This window comes from Jaculus jaculus, chromosome 13 (assembly GCF_020740685.1).
Source record: "Jaculus jaculus isolate mJacJac1 chromosome 13, mJacJac1.mat.Y.cur, whole genome shotgun sequence".
Lineage (NCBI taxonomy): Eukaryota > Metazoa > Chordata > Mammalia > Rodentia > Dipodidae > Jaculus > Jaculus jaculus.
The window spans coordinates 18,589,109-18,607,201 of NC_059114.1; the positions used below are offsets into that span (position 1 = coordinate 18,589,109).

Genomic DNA, 18,093 nt, shown 5'->3' on the forward strand with positions numbered 1-18,093 from the left:
ACCTGCGGGCATCTCAGCATCCCCCGTGCAGTGAGCACTGACTGAGGATGCCACTCTCAGCTCCTGGGATGAGCTGTGAAGCTCTGACCTCCAGGAGCCATAGCAGAAGCGAGAAGTGAGGACTGAGCAGACACATGCATGGCTGCCCGTAGAGACACACACCAGAAGGGAAACGGAACAGTGGTGGGGAAATTGGCCTGGGGCTGCATAGAAACTAGATCGGGGTCAGGAAAGGCAATAAGCATCAACTATGTAAAATCCAGGGAGGGCCATCCCTGGCAGGGGTCAAAACAAGCAAAAAGGTCCTGAGGCAGGGACCACGGAAGGATGTTCAAGGAAGTGATAGAAGAAGCTTAGTGGTTAAGGCGTTTGCCTGCAAAGCCAAAGGACCCAGGTTTGATTCCCCAGGACCCACGTAAGCCAGATGCATAAGGTGGCGCATGCGTCTGGAGTTCATTTGCAGTGGCATGCCTATTCTCTCTTTCTCTCTCTCTCTCTTTCTCTCAAATAAATAATTTTGTTAAAAGAAACTGAGAGGAGGCCCGAGGGGCTGCAGTGTCATGAGTGGAGGCAGGAAGTGAGATCAGACATGGGACCATCACCCATCCCACTGCTGCCTTCTTCCCTGTCCCATTCAGTTACCCTATCACACCCCTGTGGCTGTTTTATAACAATTTCCCCACACTTGTGGCTTCTAAGAGTGCGTGACCTTTGCAGATCCCTGTGTGGGTCTAGAATAAGTCTAGGGAGGGCCACACCCACCACTGTACATCTCAGCAAGGTGTCCACCTGCACCGTGTCCACAGACAGCTTTGGTCGTCAGCACATGGACCGGCTGTGGGCCACTGGTACTGGCTACAGCAGGGAGTGGCCCCAGGCGGAGCTCAAATCTCACAGGGACAAGATGTGCCGCAAAGACTTCTCTGGCCTAAAATGCCAATGGCGCTGAGACCACACGGTTTCACCTACACGGAGGTCCACCTGGGGCAGTTGGGTGGGAAGGATTCATAAGCAGTGGCAGAGGACAGTGACCATTCAGCCTGCTCAGCAGCCTAAAGAATCCCACCTAATGATTCTGTGTCTTCCACCAAGTGTATTTTTTTCTTCGATGAGGAAATGATTTAAAAAAAAAAAACTGACCGAGTGTGGTGGCGCACGCCTTTAATCCCAGCACTCAGGAGGCAGAGGTAGGAGAATCGCCATGAGTTCGAGGCCACCCTGAGACTCCATAGTGAATTCCAGGTCAGCCTGAGCCAGAGTCAGACCCTACCTCAAAAAAATAAAAAAAGAAACCATTGCCAGCATTGAATTTACTCAGTGAGTGTAGTCATTGGTTGGGAACCTACAACATTTAAATTTAAGGCTGTTTATAAATATGCAGTCTGACCAAACCCTCTCAAGGTCCCCAGAAATCCCTGTTCACCAGAATGGTCAGCTAGGGCAGCAGTGGGAAGCAGAGTGGTCATAAATTGTCCCCGGCCGTGTGACCTTGGACAGGTGACCTCTGCACACTACAGCCTCCTTCCTCGCTAAGGAGGACTGACACAGCTCCTGTCTTCCTAGTGTCAACTACGTGCTAGACACTGGAGATGTGTGACCTTCTTCTTCAATGGCCAGAAGCGGGGGGTAGACTAGCTTTTGAAGGATGGATGAGTAGGAGTTGATTCTCAGTGGAAGAAAGATAGAAGAGCATCCAAGAGTCCAAAGGGAGGGGAGAGTGGAAAACGGGGCTGGAAACATCGGGAATCTAGCTGCGAACCTACTCAGGTTTTGCTCCTGGGTGGATGGAAGTCAAATAGCTTGACCCGGGTCCAGAAAGAAAACAGAGTCCCAAGCCCATGGGATCTATAATCAAGACAACTCTCGTGCCAGGGAGATGGCTCAGTCAGCAAAGCGTAGGGGCCCGAGTTCACATCCCCAGCGCCCACGGAAAGTGCTGGGTGTGATGGCATGCGCCTGCAAGCCCAGTGCTGAGGCGGTGGGCGTGGGAGGCCCCTTGGGGCAACCACTGCCAGCTAGTCTGCCCACATTGGCAAGCTCCAAGTTCACAGAGACCTTGTCTCAAAGAAGAAGGTGGAGAATGCCCGAGTGAACGGAGGGGCTTACGTACACGCATGCACTGCATACACGCACGCGTGCACAACGGTTTCCAAAGTAGCCAAGTAGAAAACCGACACTGTCTGCATCCAGTCCAGCAGCATCGTCTCCTTTCCCTGCTACATAAGCCACAGGCGCCTTCATTTCCCAGTCTTCGAGGCTTCCCACTGACGTTCCCAGTGGCTCTTTACACTGAAGTTACGTGAGATTTTAAAACCTCAACACCTGTATGACAAGAACTACATTTTGGGTGCCCAGTGGCCAGTGACCATAATGCCAGACAGTGCTGCCCTGTCCATCATGGCTAGACAGCGATGGCTTAGAAGCCTCACCATCATTCCCCGCGGGACTCAGAGTTCCTTTATTGTGTCCCACGAAGCCACGACCAAGGAGGTGGGCAGAATCACAAGCAGGTGCTGAGGGGTGGAGGCAGGTCCTCACATGGCCATAGCCCCGTGCTGCTGTTGACACCGTGTGAGAAAAACCACTGAGACTGGTCACGTGTCTGAAGCTGTGCGGCTTATAAGGAGCAGAGCCAAGAGTTTCCTTTGACTCTGCCTCGTCCTCAGCACGTCCCCACCAGCAACACCACTGTGCAGATCACGGGGTTTCTACAGCATGCAGACACTGTCAGCAGGTTCTGGGAGCCTTGAAGCAGGTCTGTCTAGGTGCACAGTCTCACGGTGTGGGTCGTGAATCTAATGGAATCTGCTAAGCTGAACAAAATCTGGGTGGATGGATGTTCTCCAAAGTTCCATATTAAAATATTCTTGCTAGGTATGGTGGTGGCGCACGCCTTTAAATCCCAGCACTCGGGAGGCAGAGGTAGGAGGATCGCTGTCAGTTCGAGGCCACCCTGAGACTCCATAGTGAATTCCAGGTCAGCCTGAGCTAGAGTGAGACCCTACCTCAAAAAACCAAACAATCTTTTCCTGCTCTCTACACACAACTCTAAACAAGGGTATGCTGGCAAAACACTTCCAGTGCATACTTTAAACAGTGGTATTCACCAGCCAAAGACAAGAGCGATGCTGAAAGGAACTTGTAAGTTCTTTCTTACGAGCACACACCCAAGCCGGGTGATTTGTTTCAGAGCTGACTTCACTGACAAATGGCCCCTGTACATTTATCGTTGTAACCTATGGGAGAATAAATGCCCAAACTAGTTTTTCCTGTCTGGTTTTTTTTTTTTATGTTTCCTTTGAACATTATATTATTTTATTTGTTTATTTACTTATTTGCAAGCAGAGAGAGAAGAGAGACAGAGAGAATTGGGTGCACCAGGGACACCACCCTCCATGAAAATGAACTCCAGATGCATGCGACTCTTTATGCATCTGGTTTCACGTGGCTATTGGGGAATCAAACCCTGGTCATTAGGCTTGGCAGGCAGACGCCTTCACCACTGAGCCATCTCTCCAGCCCTCCTATCTTTTTTTTTTTTCTCTTAAAACAAGGAAAATATCTGGGCTATCAACCACCAGTCAGACCTAGTTTCAAGTCCCAGCTCTGTTCTGTGTTTGCTGGGGGACTTTGGAAAACTAACATCACCTCTGTGGGCTCAGTTTTCTCATCTATAAAATGGGGCCTTATATGTCTGTTGAAGTGAAATAAGTTCTGGGCAAGCGCCGGGTCTGTTGCAGACATCGCGTTAACCTCCTCCCTTGCGTGCTGCGTCCCGACGTGTGGTCACGTGGGGCTGTCAGCTCAGGAGTTTCGGGGCTGAGATGGAGCCGAGTGACATTTATTTGGAAGTGGCTCTCTACAGACCGTTCCTTTGTTAATCGCAGGTAATCTGCTGGCTTGGGAAATGCCTGTAGTCAAGAAGCTCTCCGGGAATGTTTTGGTGACATTTTAAAGAGGGCGAGACAGAATGTTCTGTCTGATGAATGCGAAATTCTCCCAGCTCAAGAGTGGAGGTGGCTGTCTGGGGGCCACAGGGGTTTATGCGGACCCAGTAAGCAGGGCTCTGGCCGCCCCAGAGGAGCAGCCGGGGACCACTCCGGGCCAAGCGGCCAGCTGCTACGCCAGCTTCTCGTTCATCCCACGTGACTGCCCACATGCGAGACTGGGGGATAGAAGAGTCCCCAAAGCTGAGAAGGTGGCACAGAGGGCTGAACAAGGGGCGGTCTTCATGCCCGAGCCCAAAGCCTGGGGGGGGGGGGCCTCAGAACAACCCGATGCCCTGAAGTTGAGGACAGCAACGTACAACTGGACACACGGTCGACGGACGCAGGGGTAAGAAGCAGGCGGGCAGCCCTCACGAGGAGGAAGGCTCGAGTGACCCGGGACAACAACAGGGTGGCCTGTTCCTGTCATCCTCTCAGAAGCTGGCCGACCTGTGAGACTTCGCTGAGGTGGCCTCATCTTGAGTCTGTTAGAGGTCGAGGGCAGGTTGCCAAGGAAGCTTTGTGGATCTGTCCGGTTAGGAATAAGCCAGTAATTGGCTCCCTCGCTGCTAGGTGTGTGACTTGAGCCTCTCCGAACCTCAGCGTCCTCATCTGGTGCCCATGTGATGGTGGGGGTGGGGGTGATGATGTGAGAAGTCCGTGATGACGGCAGTGAGGGTAAATGCGACGGTTGCCATGGCTCTGCCGGTAAGAAAACGTTGGGTGGAGATGGCTCTGATGGTGATGATGGTGGAGGTATTGGAGAATGGTGATAATGAAAAGCTTCCGCAAGCTGCCAGATCGGCCTTGACCACTGACTTGGCACCTTGACCCCTTAGTTTCTCCCTCTCACACCATCCACAGACATGTGATTAACCCTCACCTGCACTCCACAGGGTCGGTGCAAGGGTGAAATCGTCAGGAGCATAGCCCCAGCATGTAATAAAGCTAATTTAAAAAAAAAAAATAGCTATCATTAGGAATGCTGTTACTGTTTTCGTTTTTGCCTTTTCTTAATTTTCCTAAGCCGCTGTGGCTCAAAACCTCGGTGGAGGGCTGGAGAGATGGCGTAGCTGTTAAGCGCTTGCCTGTGATGCCTAAGGACCCCAGTTCGAGGCTCGGTTCCCCAGGTCCCACGTTAGCCAGATGCACAAGGGGGCGCACGCATCTGGAGTTCGTTTGCAGAGGCTGGAAGCCCTGGCGCGCCCATTCTCTCTCTCTCCCTCTATCTGTCTTTCTCTCTGTGTCTGTCACTCTCAAATAAGTAAATAAAAAATTGAAAAAAACAAAAAAACAAAAAAAAACCTCGGTGGAGGTCAGTGGGACTCTTAAGCCCTGGCCCCCAAGACCTCTGTCCCCCTGTCACCTACCTTTCCTGTGATCAAATGGGTATTGAGGCCTTCAAGGCTCTGCAGATTGGCCACAACGCTGACACATCTGTATTATGTTGGGGGCGGGGGGAGGTGAGGAAACTCTGTCCAGTCTGTGCTGAAGCTATGCCCACAGACGGACAGTCTTGGGGCTGCTCAAACCCTCTCACTGCGGGGCGGGGGGGAGGTTCCCGTATGAATGATCACTAGCAAACAGGCATGCCGGTGAGGGAGGGGGCGTCTGTATAGGTACATGACTCCCAGATCAAGGTCGCCCATCCTCAACTGGTCCACCTTTCCTTTCAGGGAACTTGAAGGCAAGTTGCACAAAGCCCTTCCTGTGGGCGGGGATAATGACCGAGGCTTCAGTGACCTGTGGGGGAAGGGCAATGGCCCTGTGATCCTCAACAACCCATACTCCGAGAAGGAGCAGGTGAGTGTGGGTGCCCGCTGGGAGCCCACGTCCCCACACTGCCTGAGCCCCGGGGGAGCAGTGGGAGAGGGGAGGAAGGGGTTGGAGCGCAGAGCCATGGTCTCCACGCTGGGAGCTCTTGGGATGTGAGGTCTGGATCTGGGATGTTTGGGTCTGTTTGGGAACTGGCCAGTTTTCAAATTTTAACTATTTCTACCAGGAAAGGCGTTCATGTGGGCCCCATATATTTCAGTGTTTTATTTATTTATTTGAGAGAGAGAGAGCCAGGGGCTCCAGCCACTACAGACAAACTCCAGATGCATGTACTACCTTGTGCATCGGGCTTTATGTGGGTACTGGGGAATCGAACCCAGGTCCTTAGGCTTTGCAGACAAGCACCTTAACTGCTGAGCCATCTCTCCAGTCCCCATATTTTAAAGAGCTCATAGAGATGTGCTGATAACTAAGTTACGAGTCATTTTGTGTGTTCTGAGCAATATCTTATATATAGACGGCCAAGTGACATATTATTTTCACATTTTTTAAACTATTTATTTATGTATGTATTAGAGAGATAAAAAATGGGCATGCCAGAGCCTCTAGCCACAGCACATGAACTCCCAATGCATGCACCACCTTGTGCCTCTGACTCACATTGCTACTAGAGAACTGAACCTGGACCCTCAGGCTTTGCAGGCAAGAACCTTAACTGCTAAGCCATTTCTCCAGCCCCTGTTTTCATTCTTTTTTATGCAAACGAGACTGTGTTTTATTTCGTACCTTACTTTTTCATGTGCTAACACATCTAGGAGAGAAATCCCAGGAGAGGAAAGAGAAGCCTGGTCCTTTTTCATGGCTGCGCAATATTCTACCACATAGCGACACCTTCGTTTATTGGCCAGATTCTTCGTAACAGGCACTCAGACCACTTCTGTTCTTTGGCTATGATAGCGTCATCATGTGTGGCATGGTTGCGGTTGCCTCACTTGCCACGTGGGTTGTTGGCTTATCAGTGACATAAATCCCTGGAAGTGGAAGTATTGAGTCAAAGGTCATGTGCATTTATGACATGGCCACAGTTGTACCAGCTAGGCAGGAGACTATTTCCCCCACAGCCCCACCGACTCCATCTGTTGCCAAATGTCTTGGTCCTTGCTCGTCTGCTGCGATGTGTGTCAACAGCTGAGCCAGGGTTCTTTTCCAAGAGCGACTCAGCTGGCTGGAGACCAGAGGTACAGACAGCCGTCGGGCCAGGCCTGAGTGGTCCTGGGAAAGTGTGCACACGTACATCCTCTGACCTTCACACAGGTGCCGTGGCACACACACCCCTCTACCTATGTGCACGCGTGTGCGTGTGTGCACACACACACACATGCACACAGTCCATCACCATTCCTTATACTAGCAATGTTGTTTTCTTACAAAATTGAGAACAAAAGTTAAGTCTTCAAGTACTCATGTCTTGTTCTTTATCCAGATGGAACCATAGTTCTCAGGCATACTAAGAAAGTGCTCTACCACTGAGATGCATGTCCAACATGTTTTCTGGTTTGTTTGTTTGTTTTCTAATTTTTTTTTTTTTTTTGGACACAAGATGCTTTGACCGCCTTGTGGTTCTCTTTCTTTAGCTCCCTAAGTAAGAGGCCATGTCTCTATTATAATTGGTAGCTAGAGACTGACCAAGAGGTTCTTGTGAGGCAAAAATTAAAAGATGAAAATGATTCCATCTTTTCGTCAAAATGAAAAATATCATGTGTTCAGTAGGCAACCAAATACTGGGTGTGGAACTCACCCAGCCCACTACGCTGGTTTGCCATCTGAGTTTGTAATTCCCAGTTAGTGGTGGCCCTTGAGTTTAAGTAATGGTTAAAAGAAAGAAAGAAAAAAGCAGAGGAATCCTTATTCCTCTTCAAAAAGACACTGGAAGTCCCTGCCAACACCTGAGCAGTGGCAGGACAGCGGCCACTTCCCCTCATGTCACCCACCTTGTTTAGAGTGACAAACTTGAAGTAACCTTGAGTCTCGTACCAAGTGTGGGGCTCTGTCCTAGGAACATGGGCAGAGGTGATTCCCGAGAGAACCACGGGCTATTTTGCAGGGCAGAGTGATGGAGGCTGGGGGCCAGAGGGTGTTAAGGACTGTCTTGGGGCTCCCCTGGGATGAAAATCCCACTTCCTTGGAGAAAGACAGCGTACTGGAGAGGGCCAGTAACTTTCAAGCAGTTTTGCCGAAGGCCTCTGACTTGGATCGCAGTACCAGGAGGATTAAGTAGCACGCCATCCATTGCCATCAGAGCCTCAGTGTCGCCCGTGATTCACGATCACTGGTCCATGTGACCATCCTGCCTCCACTGTCTGGAATCTCTCCTTCACGTATCCCTCAGAGGAGCTGAGGAGGTGGCACAGAAGTTAAAGGCACTTGCTTGCAAAGTCAACCAGCCCAGGGCTCAATTCCTCCCCCGCCACCCACATAAAGCGGAGACTGACATTGGTTTATAGCAGCAAGAGACCCTGGAACGCGCATGTGTAAATAAATAAATAAATGCAAATATCCCCCAGAAAGAGAACGAAAAGCCAGGTGTGGAGGTCGTCTAATCCCAGCACTTGGGAGGCTGAGACAGGAGGGTTGGGAGTTTGGGGCTAACTTGGGCAACATACTGAGACCCTGCTTCAAAACACAAAGACTGCTACGTAGGGGTCGCTCGCTGGGGGAGCATCTGCCTTGCACGCACACAGTCCTATGTCCAATTCTAGTCAAGGAGTGGAGAGACAGACAGGCAGAGACAGGGAAGGAGGGAGGGAGGCCACAAGGAGGCTCTTGAGACCCACGTGTGGGGTGGGAAGAGGGTGCGGGGTGTGTGGGGGTGGCGAGGAGATACTTGACCCAGCTGCAGAGGTAGGCAACCAGCCTTGCTGGCCTCATTATCCCGACAGACATCTGATTCCTGCTGGCTTCACATGGTCCCTGGGCTGAGCAGATCAATACAAAAGCAGGGTTCTCCTCTAGGAGGTGAACCCACACTCTTCCAGCAGCCGCTCACTCCTTGGTGAATCTGGAAAGTGGAGCTATAGCCCTAAGCCTCCCCACCTCACCCCACACCCAGTGACCCACTTCCAGCCCAGCCTTCCAGAAGGTTCCACAGCCTCCCGCCCAAAAGAACTCTACCGGTTGGAGGCCAGGTGTTCAAACACAGGAGCCTGTGGGGGACATTTCACCTTTAAAACCTAACATGCTGCAGAACCTTGGGATCCATCTGAACAGGGCCCTTCTGCTGAGCACCTGTTTCTCTCGCCTGCCTCGGTAGCTTTCCTAAGTGGGAAGGGGCAAGCCATCTTGGCTTGATTGGGACAGACATCTGCTTTCAGATGCCAACCAAGCATTCATGTGACATGCAGGGGTTGCAGTGGGGGCAGCGGTCCAGACAGAAGTGGCTCCTCGCCTGGCATCTTACTCTCTCACCCAGCCCCTCCTCTCTCTCTCTCTCTCTCTTTCTCTCTCTCTCTTTCTCTCTCTCTCTCTCTCACACACACACACACACCACACACACACGCACGCACACCCCTGATTCAGGCCATCAGTCACTCAGGTGCCTTTCCCTGGAAGCTCTCCCCACTCCACTGCCTTGTCAGAACCTGGCATTTCCTCGCCCCAGGGGCCCAGGGCTCCCCGGCTGCTCTGGAAATGTCACAATCCACCGCGAAGCCTTCCTGGGTGAGTGGCAGCCCCAGCTCAGCATCTAGAGGATTCCAAATGACAAGGCAAGCGGGGTTCAGGCTCCGGGGCTCCTTCTTCCCCTATCTTCAGGGGAGCCAAGGTCACTAGGGCCCCTCTCTCTGTGGATAGGCTCTGCTAACACCCAGAAGGGCCTGGGAGACCTGGGTAGATATGAGGGGGAACCAGACACGAGACCTCTCAGCGGAAAGCCAGCACACAGAAGCAGGAAGCCAGCCTGACTTTGAGCAAAGTAGCAGGATGCAAAATTTATACACAAATAATAACAAATTTTCTGAGAAAGGAATCAGAAAAAAAAAAAAAACACTCACAAAAGCCTCAAAAAAAAAAGCAGGCTGGAGAGATGACTTAGCAGTTCAGACACTTGCCTGCAAAGCCAAAGGACTCATCAGGTTGGATTCCCCAGGACCCATGTAAGCCAGATGCACAAGATGACACATACATCTGAAGTGCTTTTGCATTATCCTGGTCTCAGTTAGATAACTGCCGTGTTGCTAATGTGAGGCAGAGAGATTAAGAATCACCACTTTATACAAGACCCTCGGGGCCCTGATGTAGGAAAGGAGCACCGGTTGAAATTAGGAATTGCAAGAGCAGGCTCTGTGGCTTGTGACTTATTAATCTAGAAACGGACACTTGGCCCTTCGGACCCTCTGCTTCCCCTGCTGACAGCGACTCCTCCGTAAGCCAGTAGACACGCAGCGACAGCCAACTGGGCACTCACAAGAGACTGCTCAGAAGGAAAAATTGAATGTCAACACTTCCCCGGAAGCGTTTGCTACCAAGCCATCATTTTCTCATCAAGTATTTGCCATGATTTCTAAAAAATGCCACTCCCAAGACAAGCTGTAGACAGACACGGCAGCCTCACACGGACGCCTGAGCTGACACTGGCTCCTTCAGAGTCCACCAGCCGACCCAAGTGAAGCCCACCAGCTCCGATCCAGCTGGCATGTCCAGCTCAGCTTGTCCCCAGATCTTCAGTGTCCTCCTCTCTGAAGGGACGCAAGCTTCCTGCCAATATCTGACTCTCCGCAAACAGGCTCTCCAGGAATTTTCGTTTTTCCTGAGCGGGCCTCTCTGCCCTCAGGAATACTCACAAAGTACCCGGACCTCTGCCAGAGGTACTGAGAAGTTGACAGATCTGCCCTGCGTTCATCTTCTGGTGATCCCGTGATATTTGAAAAGCTGACCGATTTGATTTGTGTGTTTCCAACATTCGCAGTTAGCAAGAGGTCATCTAGTCCCTTCTAGTTGTCCCTCAACCCCAACGGTCATCTGTTTGGCGACCCTCTAATCTTTATAGATCCCTTAATCAAAAGACTAGCCACCAAGTCCTGCTGCCCCAGGGGGTCAGAACCAGGCTGGAGTCAGGAAGCAGGTCCTGAATGGACTGGTGTTTGGGTTCAACCCTGCTGGAATTTCCACATATTTTGCTAACTGTTTGTATTCACAGTGAGTAAGGATATTTAATTCAGGGTGCCCCAGTGATAGGGACACGAGAGACTGCTCAGAAGGAAAGAAAATTGAATGTCAACACTTCCCCGGGTATTTTATATTTTATATTTTAAGGATATTTAATTCAGGGTGCCCCAGTGATAGGGACAATGACAATCTGATCAGAAACCAGGGCCACCTCCCCTACCTGCTCACTCACCGCACAGGCCTCCCCCCAAAACCCTTACTTGGGTGTGTGAGCTTTCCCCCTCCTTCCTTTACCAATTGGTACCAGTTGCCCAAACTTCTGCCCAGAGATTCTGAGAGATCAAGAGAGACGGCCCTACATTCGACTTCTGATGGCCCTCGTGATATTTGAAAAGCTAACAATTTGTGTGTTTCCAACCTTCACATTTAGCAAGTTCATGCTTTGAACAGATACACCCAAAACAAGACAGTGCACGTGTGGTCACGTGTGTGTATGTAGAGACTATAGAAAAACCTTGGGTATCACCTACCATTAGTTTTTGGGTTTTGTTGTTGTTTGTTTGTTTTTATTTTGTTTTTGATTTTTTTTTTCTTTTTTGGTTGTTCGAGGTAGGGTCTCACTCTAGCCCAGGCTGACCTGGAATTCACTATGGAGTCTCAGGGTGGCCTTGAACCCACAGTGATCATCCTACCTCTGCCTCCTGAGTGCTGGGATTAAAGGCGTGTGCCACTAAGCCTAGCACACTGATGAGAGAGAGAATAGACACGACAGGGCCTCTGGCGGCTGCAAACGATCTCCACACACATGCAACATCTTGCACATCTGGCTTTACGTGGGTACTAGGGGATCGAACTCCAGTTATTAGGCTTTACGGGCAAGCGCCTTCACGGCTAAGTCATCTCTAACTTTCATGAGATGGTCTCTCATTGGCTCAGAGGTCACTAAGAAGGCTAGACTGGCTGGCCAGTGAACCCCAAGGGTTCTTCTGCCTCCACCTCCCCAGTGCTAGGATTCCAGGTACACACCGCCACGGCCAGCCTCTTTAAAGGTGTTCCTGCTGGGGATCAAACTCAGGTCCTCACAGGTTGCAAGGCAAGCACTTTACCAACTAGGCCATCTCCCCAGCCCACAGGATTCACTTTTCGAATTAATTTCGAATGTGCCCAGCCATTCTGATATGGTCATGGGACCAAGTTTAAAGTCATCTGGTCATAGGAGACTCTCGTGACCTAAGTGGGGTGGTGTTCTAGTTTAAAGATTTCTGCAATTTTTTTTTTGTTCTGATTTTTCTTTTTTTCAAGGTAGGGTCTCGCTCTAGCCCAGGCTGACCTAGAATTCACTATGTAGTCTAAGGGTGGCCTTGGGCTCATGGCGATCCTCCTACCTCGGCCTCCCAAGTGCTGGGATTAAGCGTGCGCCACAGCGCCCAGCAAGTTTAAAGATTTCTTAATCTCAAAGGTCTGCACCTCTTCCCCTCCCAAACAGGAACAGAACTAATTCCTGGGCCCCCTTCTCCTCACCCCCTGTAGACAGTGAACTGAGGGAAGAGGCCAGAATAAACAATCACAAGCTTACATGGAGTTATGACAAGGAAGGGCTCATTTTAGATACAATGCTTTCTGAGGGCCCCACGGAAGTCATTTTCCAAGGTACTAAACGCAGTCAGTTACATCCTCCGTGTGACAATGTGTTTATTGCACGGGTCCAGCGCTGCCACAGCCCATAACTGGGTTACCCTGGCCACTCTGGGGAGGTGGTCCCCACAGGTTGGAGCAGCGTTGCCAGGGGCTGCAGGAAGATCACCATGGGTGGCGTCTGGCCCCTGGCGTGATGGCCCACTGCCCAGCTTGGCCCTGGCGTTGCTGCCCTCATTTTCAGGACAAGCTGAGCAGGCAAGTTGCCACAGGCCTGTCATGAAAGGACCACGGCTGGTGCCAACAGGAATAAAAAATAAGACACTGGCTGCTCCGTGAAGCTCAGGCCTCGGCTCCTGGGGTCACTTGCTGGAGTGCATAGCTTAAGTCCCAGCCACCAGCTGCTTCACATCTCTGAAGCCAGTGGCAAGGTTGGGGCGGGGCAGTTACTCCTGAGGGCTGGGTGTGCGAGCCCCCTCTGGGCTTCTCCGTGGCTGGCGGATGGCAAAGTTAGCAGTCACACGGCCTTCCCCTTGTGTGGGTAGGGCTCCAAATTTTCCAGTTTTGCATGTGTGTGAGTGTGTATGCTTGTGTGTGTGCATGTGAATGTGTGTGTGCATAAGTGTGTGCACGTGTGTGTGCGTGTGGATATGTGTATGTGTACGTGTGGGAGTGGATGTGTGTGCGTATGCATGTGTGCATGTATGTGGGTGTGTGTGCGCATAGGTGTACATGCATGTGGGTGTGTATTTGTGTGTGTGCATGTGGATATTTATGTGCATATCCTCATCTTCAGGAATGTTGTCCACCTTTCTTCTTGAGAAGGTTTCTAACTGGCCTGAAACTCACCAGTTAAACCAGACAAGGAGCCCAGGGATCCGCCCGTCTCCACCTCCCCAGGGCTGGGATTAGAGAAGTGCTCAACCACACCCAGTATTGGTACATGAGTTCTGGGGTTCAAACTCAGGTCTCACTCCACTGGCTGGAATATCTCCCCAGCTCCAAATTTCTCCTTTTTTTTTTTTTTTTTTGGTTCAAGGTAGGGTCTCTCACTCTAGGCCAGCCTGACCTGGAATTAGGTTCAAGCTGGCCTTGAACTCACAGTAATCCTCCTTTCTCAGCCTCCCAAGTGCTGGGATTAAAGAAGTGTGCCACAACGTCTGGCCCAAATTTTTCTATTTTGTAAGGATCTGTTTCAACTGTGTAATGGCTTCATTCAACTTGATCACTTCTCTCAGATCCTGTCTCCAAATAAGATCATATTCAGAGGTGTTAGGATTTAGGGCATCCTCTAAGAATTTGAGAGGACATAGATCCTCAATGCTGTGTCTCATAGATGCCGCCCTCAATGCCTCCCTCCATTGCCAACCAGTCTAGTGTAACTGGCAAGTTCCAAGCCAGTGAGAGACTGTGTCAGAATGAATGGCACTTGAGGAAAGACACCTGAGGTGGTCTTCTGGCCTCCACACTCAACCATTCATACATGTATGTTCACACTCACAAACACATGTGCACAAGCTTGCATACAGACACACACACACACACACACACACACACACACACACACACACACACAAAGAAACTTACTTCTGACAGTCCTGGAGGCTGGAAGTCTGGCATTGGGGGACTAGAATGGCCTGGCTCTGGTGAGGACGAAGGGTTCTCTTCCCAAGTTGCAGAATGTGCTTTGTGCATAACACAGTAAGAGAGACTTTTCTCTGATAAGGTCTCCAATCCTGAAGATGGATTAGTGGTTAGAGCACTTGCCCATGAAGCCTAACGACCCAGGTTCGATTCCCCGGTACCCATGTAAGCCATATACACAAATGTGATGCACGTGCCAGTAGTTTGTTTACAGTGGCTAGAGGCCCTAGTGTACCCATAGTCTCCTCGACCCTCGCTCTCTTCCTGTCTATCTACATCTTTCTCTGTCTTTTAAATAAAAATAAATAATATTTTTAAAACATATTTTTTAATATTTTATTTATTTATTTATTTCATAGAAAGAGAGAGAGAATGGGCACACCAGGGCCTCCAGCCACTGTAAAGGAACTCCAGATGCATGCGCCCCCTTGTGCATCTTGGGTCCTGGAGAGTCGAACCAGGATCCTTTGGCTTTGCAGGCAAGTGTGTTAACTGCTACGTCATCTCTCCAGCCTTTAAAGATATCTTTAAAATCTGCCTAACCCTAGCAGGTGAGGGGCCCCCTCTATGTCCTCATTTAACCTCAGTGATCTGAAAGCTCCGCCCACCAATACAGCCACCAGCATATGAATTTGGGGGACGCAGCCCAGTCTACAACAGACCTCCAGTGCCTATTCAGCGTGTGCTGGGGAGCCAGCCAGCCGAGCAGTGGGGCTGGCAGAAGGCAGGTACAGTCAGCTGCCCGTGTCCCTGGGTTCCTCATCCACGGATTCAACCAACTGCAGATTGAAAACTTCTGGGAATGAGGCTGTGACTGGGTCGTGGGGAAGTGGGTCACCAATACAGCATTAGCTTTGAATGTGTAAGACCCTGGGTTCAGTTCCCCAGTACTTGCCCAAAAGAAAAAAAAAAGTGCAGATCTTTATTCTTGCCATCATTCCCTAGAAAACACAGTGTGTAACAACTGTCTGGGCAGCACGTGCCCTTTATAAGGCGCCTCGCGTCATCAAGAAGCAACTTAAAGCACACAGCGGGGGGGGGGGGAGTGCATAGATGGATGAGAATACTGTGTCATTGTATACAAGGGACTTAAGCATTGGTGATTTGGGGGACTCATGAGAGTCCTAGAACCACTGCCCTGCACATATGGAGGCATAACTGTCATCTATTTTTTAAAAATATGTGTATTCACAAATATATATAAATGTATATATATATATACATACACACACATGTACATGTATATATATATTTACTAGAGAGAATGAAAAAGAGTGAGAGAGAAAAAAAATGGTAATGTGGGCTGGAGAGATGGCTTAGCGGTTAAAGACTTGCCTGCGAAGCCTAAGGACCCTGGTTCGAGGCTCGATTCACCAAGACCCACGTTAGCCAGATGCACAAGGGGTCACATGCATCTGGAGTTTGTTTGCAGAGGCCCTGGCGCACCCATTCTCTCTCTCTCTCTCTCTTTCTCTCTCCCTCTTTCTGTCTGTCGCTCTCTAATAAATAAAAATAAACAAAAATAAGTTTAAAAATGGGAATGTCAGGGTCTCTAGCCCGTGCAAACAAACCCCAGACACATGCACCACCTTGTGCATCTGGCTTCCATGGGTACTGGAGCATGGTCCTTAGGTTTCACAGGTAAGCACCTTAACCTCTAAGCCATCTCTCCAGGCCCACAACTCTGTCACCTTAATCCATACAGCTATATGTGTACAAATTTATGATATATGATAAGATATAGACATAGAAATATACAAACGCATATGATCATTACAGGCAGTGCCAGGCAGAGTGGCACATGCCGGGAACCGCAGCACTCTGGAGGCAGTGATAGGAGGATCACAAGTTCAAGGACAAGACGCAGTTTCTAAAGACCCATGGTCGGGGGTGGGGGAGTGCTGGGGAGATGGATCAGCCAGTAAAGTGCTTCACAGGCGTGAGGACTTGAGTCCAATGCCCAGGACCCATGTTTTATTTTTTTTTTAAAATACCTGTAATCCCAGGAAGGTAGAGACAGGGCTTTCCCTGGGCAGCCAGCCTAACTAGTGTGGCCAGTGAGTGATTATAATTAAAAAGAAAAATAAAAACAGTAGATGGCGTACTTGAGGATGACAACTGAGGTTGTACTCTGGCTGGCGCACGCGCGTGTGCGCACACACACTCACACACTCACACACACAAATGCACAAGAAATAAAACAAAAACCCGCCAGCAGGCAATGCTGAGTGCTGTTAGGACCTAAAGCATCGTAAGGGTTTCGAAGGAGCAGAGCACAGGGCTAAGTGCTATTTCAGAGGAGCAGGTGGAAAGATCTCTTAACACGGTTCTGAGCACACAGCACTCATCTGGGGTTGAGCTCCGGGAATTGTTCCTGGCAAGGGCAGAATATGAAATATGCTTAGCTCTGTGCACTGTCCCGTCATGGTCCACGTCGCCACTTCCCCAGCTCTGTGGCACACAAGACGCCATGGGCAAGCCGGGGCCTGGCGGTGCAGACCTGTGACCCCCCAACTACTTGGGAACCTGAGGCAAGAGCAGCAAAGCGTTCAAAGCATGGCTGAGCTACAAGAGTGAGTTCAAGAGCCGCCTGGGCAACTTTCCAAGACTTTGTGTCAAAAGAAGTCCAAGGCTGGAGAGATGGCTTAGCAGTTACGGTGCTTGCCTGCGAAGCCTAAGGAGCCATGTTCGACTCTCCAGATCCCACATTAGCCAGACACACAAAGGTGAGGCAAACGCAAGGTCACACATGCCCACTAGGTGGTGCCAGCATCTGGAATTTCATTGCAGTGGCTGGGCCCCTGGCATGCCAATTCTCTCTCTCTCTCTCTCTCTCTCTCTCTCTCTCTCCCCCCCTCTCTCTCATAAAAAAAAAAAAAAATTTAAGTCCAAACTGGGCCAATGACTCATTGGGTAAGAGCACTTGGTATAGCATGAGAGTCTGATTTTGATACCTCAGCACCCATTAAAAGACCAGCCTGACCATGCATGCCTGCAACCCCAGTCAGTTCACTAGTCAGCCAGCCTAACTAAAAACAGCAGCTCCAGATTCCTTGAGAGACCCTGTCTCAAGGAAGCAATACAGAAGCATAACAGAGGATGACACCCAACGCTCTACTCTGCCTCCACATATGTGCACGTGGGGCACATGCACCTGTACACACATGTGCATATCCTATACACACACACACCCTACGCACACACCACAAAAATAAAATAGTCGAAAGAGGGCTTGGGGCCAGAGAGATGGCTTAGCAGTTAAGGTGTTTGCCTGCAAATTCTAAGGACCCATGTGTAACTTCCCAGACCCTACGTAAGCCAGATGCGCAAAGTGACTTATGCACAAGGTGGCGCACACGTCTGGAGTTCTGTTGCAGTGGTGAGAGGCCCTGGTGTGCCAATTCTCTCTCTCTCTCTCTCAAAACAAAAATTTTAAGATGGCTTGGATGAAAAAAATGGGGCTGTAGAGATGGCTTAGAGGTTATGGTCCTTGTCTGCGAAGCCTATCAACCTGGGTTCAATTTCCCAGTACCCACATAAGCCAGATGCACATGGTGGTGCAGGAGTCTGGAGTTTCTTTAGAAAGGCTAAGAGCCCTGGAACACCCATTCTCCCCTCTCACCTCTCTCTCTTTCTCTCTCTCAATAAATAAGTAAAAATAAAAATTTTAAATCTGTTCTAAAAGAGAGCTTGGGGTATAGCTCAGTAGTCGATCACTTACTAAGCATGCATAAGACCCTAGGTTCAACCCTTAGCAATGTGGAAGAGGAGGAGGAAGAGGAGGGCAAAGAGAGGAAGAAGCAGCAGGCACCACCTTGGGCAATACAGTAAATCATGAACAGTATGGGTGTGCCCAACAAGCTTTATCACGAGCCACTGGAATTTAAAC

The 18,093-nt window shown here is 50.1% G+C and overlaps 1 protein-coding gene across 3 annotated transcripts in view; it reads left to right on the forward strand.

Moving 5' to 3' along the window:
- Nos1 (nitric oxide synthase 1) overlaps positions 1-18,093 on the forward strand; it is a 138,494-nt gene that overhangs the window by 43,438 nt on the left and 76,963 nt on the right. For all 3 annotated transcript variants that reach the window (XM_045132966.1, XM_045132965.1, XM_004664148.2), the window contains exon 3: positions 5,663-5,789. In XM_045132966.1, the coding sequence (XP_044988901.1) occupies positions 5,663-5,789 (127 nt within the window). The remainder of the gene's footprint in view (positions 1-5,662; positions 5,790-18,093) is intronic.